Here is a 9,793-nt window from a genome sequence, read left to right on the forward strand (position 1 = left end):
TGTAAACCACATTTGGGATTTTGGGCTTTAACTTAAGGCCATTGAGGAAGCTTTTAAGAGATTTTAAGCCAGGAAATAACATCATATACTTGGTTTTAAAATATCTTTCTGGCGGGGATCCCTGGGTGGCTCAGCGGTTTGGCACCTGCCTTCGGCCCAGGGTGCGGTCCTAGGGTCCCGGGATCGAGACCCATGTCGGGCTCCTGGTATGGAGCCTGCTTCTCCGTCTGCCTGTGTCTCTGCCTGTCTCTGTCTCTCTCTCTATGTCTATCATGAATAGATAAATAAAATCTTAAAAAAAATCTTTCTGGCTTTTTCTTTTTCATTGTTTATGACATTTTTGATCTTAGATGTGAGTAGACGGTACCTTGCATGAGCTTTAGTGGCAATGGGCTTGGAAGGAAGAGGTAGATTCCAAAGAAATTTACAGTCTACAATTGATAGACTGGTGATTGTTTATATGTGGAAAATGAAGGAGGATGAGGAGTCTGGGATGACTCCTTTCTGGGTTGGCCAACTCAGAAAATGGTGGTGCCATTTACTAGGATATAACTCAGGAAAAACAGAATTGGGAAATTTTATTGATTTTGGACATGTGGAATTTTAGAAGTAAAAACTGTCTAAAAAGGAGATGATGTATGCTGTGTGTGTGTGTGCGTGTGTATGTGTGTAACTGAGGAGACAGGACCAGGCGTGAGATCTCAATATTTGGGTGTTCTCTGCAAATAGATGGTAGTTTAAACTGGTAGATGAAATTGAGTATGTGAAACTTTAAGGAATGCCAACATTTAAGTGGTAGGTAAGGGCCAGTAAAACAGAAAAATAGCCAAAGAGATGGGGCGGGGGAACATCAGGAGAATATGGAGGGATTGAGGCTAAGAGAAAAAAATGCATGACAGTAGCAGATACTGTTAATGAATTAATAACATGAAGCCTAAAAGTTTGCCCAGTAGTTATTTGTGTTTGTGGCAGGAACAGATTTGGTGGAGAGCTGGGAGTAATTGTCGAGTACAGTGATTATAGTCTAAAAGAGAGATAATGAAGCAGAGTGTAGACAGCTCATTCTGGCTGTGAATGAGAGGAAAGAGGACAATGGCTAGAGATGAGTGAGTTTTTAACTCTTCTCTGAATGCATCTTTTATTTTTTTAAGATTTTATTTATTCATGAGAGCATGAGGGACAGAGAGAGGCAGAGACATAGGCAGAGAGAGAAGCAGGCTCCTTGCAGGGAGTCCGATGAGGAACTTGATCCTGGGACTCCACGATCATGCCCTGGGCCGAAGGCAGGCGCTCAACTGCTGAGCCACCCAGGCGTTCTCTGAATGCATCTTTTACCTTTCACTCTATTCTAACAGGAATCCAGCTCTCCCTTGAGAACACAGGCTTCCTCCAGTGGTAGCTGTTTTCTTTCCCACACTCTCCTACCTTTGAATCTGAGAGTGGGCAAGCATCCTTTTTGTCCTTTGTTGCCACTTTCTGCCTTTTCCTCACATTTCTCCCCTGCTTCATTTTGAATTTCATATCAGATTATCACCCGCTGTTCCATCCTTGTTACAGTCAGCTTTTGAACCTCCAATTAAAATTCTTGTCACATCGTCACTCTCTCCAACTCTTGATGTACATTTTGTCATGGTTCTTGGTAATTTAAATATTCATTTGGATGATCCTTCCAATTTTCTGAACTTATATTTCCTGGATTGTCTCTTTAAGCATCCTGCTTTGACTACTGTTATATTTTCCTGGTTTCCTCTAGTTCCCTGACTCCAGCAATCCTTTGACCCTACCTAGATATGCAATTCACGAATCTACTTCCTTTTCACTATTTCTTATTTGCCCCCTCCCTAGGTCCTTAGCTCCATCCTCATTACTTTATTTATTATTACTATTTTCAAATATTTTATTTATTCATGAGAGACACACATGGGGCGGGGAGGGCAGAGAGAGACACACAGGAAGAGGGAGGAGAAGCAGGCTCCATGCAGAGAGCTGGATGTGGGACTCAATCCTGGGACTCTGGGATCATGCCCTGAGCCAAAGGCAGACTCTGAGCCGCTGAGCCACCCAGGCATCCCATCCTCATTACTTTAAATCCTAGGGTCAGTTATTATAATGACTCCTTTACATTCAGCTTCAGCTTTCCAGCCCTGTTCGCTCTTCATCATGGTTACTGGTCAAAACCTAACCCAAGTTTAATCCAGTTTTCTGCCTATGTACACTTAACACCTGCACAGCGGATCACATTTGGACCAGAATATTAACTTTAAATTCAGGATCACTAATCTCAAGTGAGCCCTTAATTCTGCCAGTCAGTTATAATGCATTTCTCCACTCCTTTGACAGCCTCACTCTCCTAAATCACATTTATATACTTTTTTTTCCCCTTCAACTTTGAATGCCTCTTTTCCCCTCCTCACTCTCAGTTGGTGACAGCATTTCCTATTTCACTGAGAAATGGAAACAGTCACAAAGGAACTTCTACAGGCTTCAGTCATCACCTCCACTCACCTAACCAGCTGCCTCTGTGCTCCTATACTCTGCTTTCTCTTTGTTGCTATGAATAAATTGCTCCAGTTATAAGCCAACTCTCTTTCTCTTGTACTTGAGACCCAGTTCTCTTTTGCTTTTGCTTACTCAGGGACATTATCTAGCAATTCTTCAGTCTTCCTCCTGCATTGTTAATTTTTCTGTATTAACTTTCTCATCAGCATACCAGCATGCTGTTTCTCTCATCTTACTGCCTGATCCATAGGAGGCTTACTAAAATATTTGGATGAAGGAATTAATAAATAAAATGTTTGGCTAAATATAAGTGTGTTTAAATGGTTTAGGGACAGTTCCAGTTGAGAGGGAAAAAGGCTGAAGGTATAAGAGAGAAGGAATGAAGGAGCATCAAGACCCCGAAGAGATAGGAAGGTATGGGGTTCAGGTATGAGTAGAGGGATGGGCATTGGATGGGAGCATGGAAGGGAGGGAAGGATGAGTCGCAATGCAAGTAAATTGGCAGATTTATTAATGGCAAGTTGAGGGAGTTTCTAATGACGTTATTTTCTTTGTGCAGTGGGAGATGGTGTCCTGTGCTACGTAATAAGGAACTGGAGGGTGGGTGGTTGTGGGAATTTGATAAGAATGTAGAAGTTTTGAAGCAGTCATTATGGAGAAAGGGAGAGGAAACTGACTGAAAAACATAGGACTATCAGTATTGAGGATCCAGCTAAGGGTATTAACCACAGAAGTTACAGTGGCATCATTTTCTTTGTAATAATTATTCTCAGTAAAGTTTTGCCAGGGGAGAGAGTGCCTGGGTGGCTCAGTTGGTTAAGCATCTGCCTTTAGCTTAGTCATGATCTCTGGATCCTGGTCCTGACACCTGAGCTCTGTGTCAGGTTCCCTGCTTAGCAGGGAGCCTGCATCTCCCTCTGCCTCTTTTCCTGCTTTTGTTCACTCTCTCTATCTCTGTCAAATAAATAAAATCTTAAAAAAATAAAATAAAATTATGACTTTATTGTGAAATCCCACACTGGCAACATACAAATCAGGATTTGTGAAATGTGTAATTTGACACAGGAGTCCTCCTAAGTTTATGATGACCACATTTCTTATGCAATCATGTATGGAGAGCCACTATTTGTCATATAACTATTTTGTTTTGAGTAAATGGATTTAGATGTGGTTTAAAAACATTTGTATTTATGTTTTCTTTTTTTAGGAGCAAAGAGGCCCCGAGTCACTTCAGGTGGTGTATCAGAGTCTCCTAGTGGATTTTCTAAGCACATTCAATCCAATTTGGACTTCTCTCCAGTGAACAGTGCCTCTAGGTAAGATAAATCAATAAAGACCAAATAATTATTGTATGTAATATTCCCATAAAAATAATGCATGTATATATTTTTTCTTGATAATGAATGTAATTTTTTATCAGTGTGAGAATGGTAATGTGATATAAGAAAGGCCTGATTGGTTTTATCTAAAGATATATTTTTCCCCATATCTTAATGCCTCAGTGAAGAAAATGTGAAGTACTCCAGTTCCCAGCCAGAACCACGGACAGGTCTTTCCGTATGGGACACTAGCCCTTCATATATTGATAAGCTGGTACAAGGGATCAGTTTTTCCCAACCCACATGTCCTGATCATATGCTCCTGAATAGTCAGTTACTTGGCACCCCGGGATCCTCACAGGTAAGGGAATTTAGTTTTTTCAAATAAATGATGAGAAACTTCTAGTTTTTTCCTCATAAAGGCTTTTGTTTTAATGTATAAATCTTAGAAATATAGTATTAATATTGTGCGTATATAGTTTTTTTTTAAGGAAGAGATAAGAGGATGCTTTCCTATATAAGAATCTTTAGTCACACAAAAAAATTTTCAGACCCAATAGCTATGATATGACTGCTTTTGGTGATACCAGATTTATTCAGGTTTCCTCTGTTTGACATGTAGAACCCTTGGCAGCGCTTGGTGAAAAGGATGACACGATTTTTTACCAAATTGGATGCAGACAAATCTTATCAATGCCTGAAAGAGACTTGTGAGAAATTGGGCTATCAGTGGAAAAAGAGTTGTATGAATCAGGTATGTTTCTTGATTTTCCTGAAGAAAAATGTAAATATTTGAGTAAAAAATGATCATTATCAGTATATATTTTTTAAAAAAGCAATTGGAATTTAAAAGACTTAAGTAAAATGTTACTTACCTTAAGAAATAGTATTGAAAGTCTTCTTTAAGGTTGTTAAAAATATCAAGAGACGCAAGTCATGTTCTTGAAAACTGTATGTCCTTAAATTGTAAGAGTAACAAAGATTACCTTCTATGAAAGATGAATACATTAACAATCCCATACTTCTTCTATCTCCCCTGCTCCCACCACCAATTTTTGTTTTATATTATTATAGCATATTTGTAATACTGAAATTCTAGTCCATCTTTAGGCTTTTCAAAAATCTAATGGCATGAAAAACAATTAGACGAATATTCTGTATTAACGAGGCCTGACAAATAATGTAATGACATGATCTTTTACTAGATCATGGTTTTAAAGAAGTGAAAGCTATAAAAGACATTATTGGAACAATTGAGGAAATTTGAATATGGTTTTTATATTAGATAATGTTTTTGAATCAGTGCCAAATTTCTTGGTTGTTATCATAATATTGTAGTTTTGTAGAAGAGGATCTTTGTTCACAGGAGAAACATGTTGAAGTGAAGTGTATGTCTTGTATAGCTTGTTTGAAAAACTAAAAGAAAAAAAAAGACAAGTAAACCTACTTATCTAGGTTGATAAGACCAACAAAGGGTATATAGTTGGTGATTCTTTCAGGGTTTTTTTTTTATTTATTTAATAGCTTTGTAAGCTTTCAAAATTAAAATTAGGGGAAATTGTTACTGTGCAGAAATCTGAGACCAGCCTGATTTTCCTCTCACTTATGTAGATAATTTACTTTTTTTTTTTAATCAGGTAGGTATATTGAGATGTAATTCACGGTAACCTAAAAATCGTCATTTTAGCTATTTTAAAGTGTACAATTTAGTGGTTTTGGTATATTCACAAGATTGTGGTACCATCGTCATTTTATTCTAGAACATTCCATCGTCCCCAAAATAAACTCCATTCGAATTAATAGTCATTCCTTATTCTTTCTTCCCTTCATTTCCTGGCAGCCACTTTACTCTCTGTCCTATAGATGGCCTATTCTGGATGTTTCATATAAATGGAATTATATAAATGGCTTTTTGTGTCTGTCATCTTTTACTTAGCATAATGTTTTCAAGGTTAATCTATGTTGTTTACATTTGTCAGTACTTCATTCCTTTTTATGGGAGAATAATAGAATACAACATTATATGGATAGAATATTTTATTTATCCATTTACTTGTTAATGGACTTTTGAGATGTTTCTACTTTTTGTCTATTATGAATAATGCTGCTGAGAACATTTTTGTACAAGTTTTTTGTATGAACTTAATGTGTTTTTAGCCTGCCAGGGCTGTCATAACAAAATATCCAAACTGGGTGCTTAAACAGCAGAAATTTATTTTCTCACAATTCTAGAAACTGAAGTCTGAGATTAAGGTGCCGGCAGGGTTGACTTCTTTTTCTTTTTTTAAAAGAGGATTTATTGACTTATTCATTCATGAGAGATACATAGAGAAAGAGAGGCAGAGACACAGGCAGAGAGGAGAAGCAGGCTCCATGCAGGGAGCCTGATGTGGGACTCGATCCCAGAACCCGAGATCATGGCCTAAGCCAAAGGCAGATGCTGAACTGCTGAGCCACCCAGGCATCCCAGGCAGGATTGATTTCTTCTAAGGCCTCACTTCATGGCTTTCAGATGCTGCCTCTTGCTGCCTCCTCATCTTGCCTTTCCTCTGTGTGCATGTGTACCTGGTATCTTTCTCTCTCTGTATTCTAATTTTTTATTAAAATTTTTTTTTTTGTAAAGAATTTATTTATTCAAGAGAGGCAGAGATATAGGCAGAGAGAGAAGCAAGCTCCATGCAGGGAGCCCCACGTGGGACTTGATCCCAGGTCTCTAGGATCATGCCCTGGGCCAAAGGCAGGTGCCAAACCACTGAGCAACCCGGGCAGCACTTTTTTTTTTTCTTATAAAGCTATCAGTCATATTGGATCAGAGCCCACTAAGTGGTTTCATTTTAACTCTTATTACCTATTTAAAGGCCCAGTCTTTAAATACAGTCACAATCTGAGGGGCTAGGGCTTCAACATATGAATTTTGAGGGGACATAGTTCAATTCACAACAATATGTTTTCAATTTCTTAGGTATATAACTTGCTAATGGAATTACTAAGGCATATAGTATCTGTGTTTAACTTTTTGAGGAGCTGCCAAGTGGTTTTCCAAAGCAGCTGCACCTTTGCAGATTCCCACCAGCAATATATGTATTAAGCATCTTCTTTCCCAGAACATTATGTTCCAGTGTTGCACAATTGTGGTACACTGGTGTATTTTTTTTGGTCATTCCTTGAAATGAGAAGTTTTACAAATGTTTTTGTAATTTGCACTAATCTTATTTTTATTGCCTTAGGTTACTGTATCAACAACTGATAGGAGAAACAATAAGCTGATTTTCAAAGTGAATTTGGTAGAAATGGATGAGAAGATCTTGGTTGACTTTCGGCTCTCTAAGGTATGTCAAACAACATTTTTTAAAAAAAATTTGTTTTGCTGTTATTAAAGAAGTATTACATGTTCATTGAAGAAACCTAAAAAATATGAAAACATGTATAAAGGATAAAATAAGAATCAAGTTTAAACTTATCCAGAGAGAATAGAGAGATTTTATACTGTATTTCATTATGGTAGTCTTACTACTTCTTTAGTATGTGTTATATGGAAATGCTCTTATGTAGAGATTTCTTTTTAATGGCATTATATTTGTATATACATGGCATTTGTAAATATATGGTAACTTGCTTTTTCTCATTCAGTTTTCTGAACATTCTTGTTATTATCCTTCTAAAATACAGATTTTTTTCAAATGACATTTTCCTTATTATAAAAGCTTTATTGTAGAAAATGTAAATAAGTAACAATAAAATAAAAATAATCCTGTTATATTGTCCACCAGTAATTACCCTGAATATTTTAAAGCATTCTAAACTTTTTCTTATTTAATCCACATATATCTTAATAACAATTATGTTTGTCAAAATGTACAATATAATTAACCTTTATCTGTCATACGTAAATCTGTGATTAATATTTGTATACATAGAGTCTTGTTCACATATCTGATTATTTCTTTAGAAATTACTGGTTCTGAGGTTATAGTTTGGCCTTGATATATAAGAGCAAAATAGTGTTCTCTATGTTTCCTGAGATACTGTATATGGTTCTAAAGGAGATTAGAGAACTAGGTCACATTTTGAAATTGGAAATTTGCTGCATTGTCCAGATGCTTAGTATGAAATTAAATTATTAAGATCCTAGTGTAATGAATTTCTTCTCATAACTGAATCACTGGCTTTGTTACCACAGTATTTGGACAAGACTTCAATGTAGTTGTGTAGCTTAATTTTGGGTTATAAACCCCTAGTACCTATGGAAAACAGTGATTTAGGTTCATAGACATAGATACCAATGCTGGACAGAGATAAGATGCCATTGTTTCTGCCTCTCTACGCTCAGTATGGTGGGAACAGTGATGGCCCAAAATCAAGTTGAAATTGTTTATGTAGCCATATCTTCTAGGATATTTAGTCTTCAGAAGAGGACTTGAAGGGAATTGTAGTTGGACATATCTAAGGGTGTTTATCTCTACTTGCCACTAAAGAGAGTTTGATTTTATGGCAGTCTCTTTTTTGATATTATTTTTTGGATATTATTCATAATATAGGGAGATGGATTAGAATTCAAGAGACACTTCCTGAAGATTAAAGGGAAGCTGAGTGATGTTGTGAGCAGCCAGAAGGTTTGGCTTCCTGCCACATGAGAGATCCATTGGATTCCTGGTGAATATAGTGCTGCTATGTTGACATTATTCTTCCTAGAGAAGATTATCCTATTCTGCAAACTGCAAACAATAGTCTCTGAAGAATTGTCTTCCCTCTAGCCAAACACTTTGAATTTTTTTGGTATGTTCTTCATACAAACAATACCTTACATCTTCATTGTAAGTAAAGCTTTGGGGAATGGATGGATAGAATTCATTAGATATTTCTCATCCTGTGTTTAGTTTCCAAAGACCCATGTAATGGAAACCAAGCTTTGAGGATACATGAACTTACCAACTTTTATACCACTGTAATGAAAGATGATATTCTTGTCATATTGTTAACAGAACATTTGGTTTTATCCAAAAAAGTAGGTGTTTCCTCTATGTTGATTTAATTATATGGATGGATTAGTAATAAAAGCAGTCCTGTGACTTTTGGACAGTAGATTTATCAGTCTATAAAGTGAAGCCAACTTCAAAAAATATATCCTCAAAATTTATACTTATATTTTCACAAGGGCCTTACCAAGTATATAAATCTGTTTTTGGAGTATAACTGTTAATTGAAATTGCTAGGTATGTTTTTTCCAGTGTAGTTAATATATAAAATACTGGTTGGTCTTTCAAGTAGAAGTTGAGCATGGACTCTAATGCTTAACTACCTTTACTCTAAAATTACTATTGCACATTTTAAATATTTTTCTATATTATTTTCTACTTTCACAGCCATATTTTAATTCTTTATTACAGAAATAAATTCTATTTTGAAAATGAATAGCCAACTCTGTGGACTTCTTGGTAACCAAGCTTCTAGGTAGTAAGGAATAAAAGAGGGAGGGAGAAGTAAATAAGCTGTGAGAGAAATAGATCTGATTCCTAATTCTTTTACTATTAGATTTACTAAGACTCTGTTCTTTTAATAAAATTTATATTAATTTTGGGGTCTCCTGGGTGGCTCAGTTGATTAAGCATCTGGCTTAGGTTCGGGTCATGATCCTGGAGTCCCAGATCTTGCCTCACATCAGGCTTCCTGCTCATCAGAAAGTCTGCTTCTCCCTCTCCCTCTGCTCCCCCTGCTCACACCCTCACACTGTGTATCTCGCTCTCAAATAAATAAAATCCTAAAAAAATTTTATATTAATTTTTGAATGTATTAGGTTTGGGACCTCTATTCCTTTTTCTTGGTAGTTTATAAAATTGATCATCTTAGTCTGAACCTAAGAAGGTGAAATTTTATGGTTTGAGTTTATCGCTTATTAGTTTATACTGGTGATTGTGTTAACACCATAGGAGAAAAAAATTTGAACGGTTAGGTGGTTCCTAAGGTTGAGTTAGTAA

The 9,793-nt window shown here is 36.4% G+C and overlaps 1 protein-coding gene across 2 annotated transcripts in view; it reads left to right on the forward strand.

The window, feature by feature from the left end:
• CHEK1 (checkpoint kinase 1) overlaps nucleotides 1-9,230 on the forward strand; it is a 31,845-nt gene extending 22,615 nt beyond the window's left edge. For both annotated transcript variants that reach the window (XM_077894072.1, XM_077894071.1), the window contains 5 exons: nucleotides 3,707-3,815; nucleotides 4,002-4,179; nucleotides 4,441-4,572; nucleotides 7,046-7,147; nucleotides 8,357-9,230. In XM_077894072.1, coding sequence (XP_077750198.1) covers nucleotides 3,707-3,815; nucleotides 4,002-4,179; nucleotides 4,441-4,572; nucleotides 7,046-7,147; nucleotides 8,357-8,452 — 617 coding nt within the window. In that variant the 3' untranslated portion in view covers nucleotides 8,453-9,230. The remainder of the gene's footprint in view (nucleotides 1-3,706; nucleotides 3,816-4,001; nucleotides 4,180-4,440; nucleotides 4,573-7,045; nucleotides 7,148-8,356) is intronic.
• The last annotated feature ends 563 nt before the right edge of the window (nucleotides 9,231-9,793 follow it).

This window comes from Canis aureus, chromosome 3 (assembly GCF_053574225.1).
Source record: "Canis aureus isolate CA01 chromosome 3, VMU_Caureus_v.1.0, whole genome shotgun sequence".
Taxonomy (NCBI): domain Eukaryota; kingdom Metazoa; phylum Chordata; class Mammalia; order Carnivora; family Canidae; genus Canis; species Canis aureus.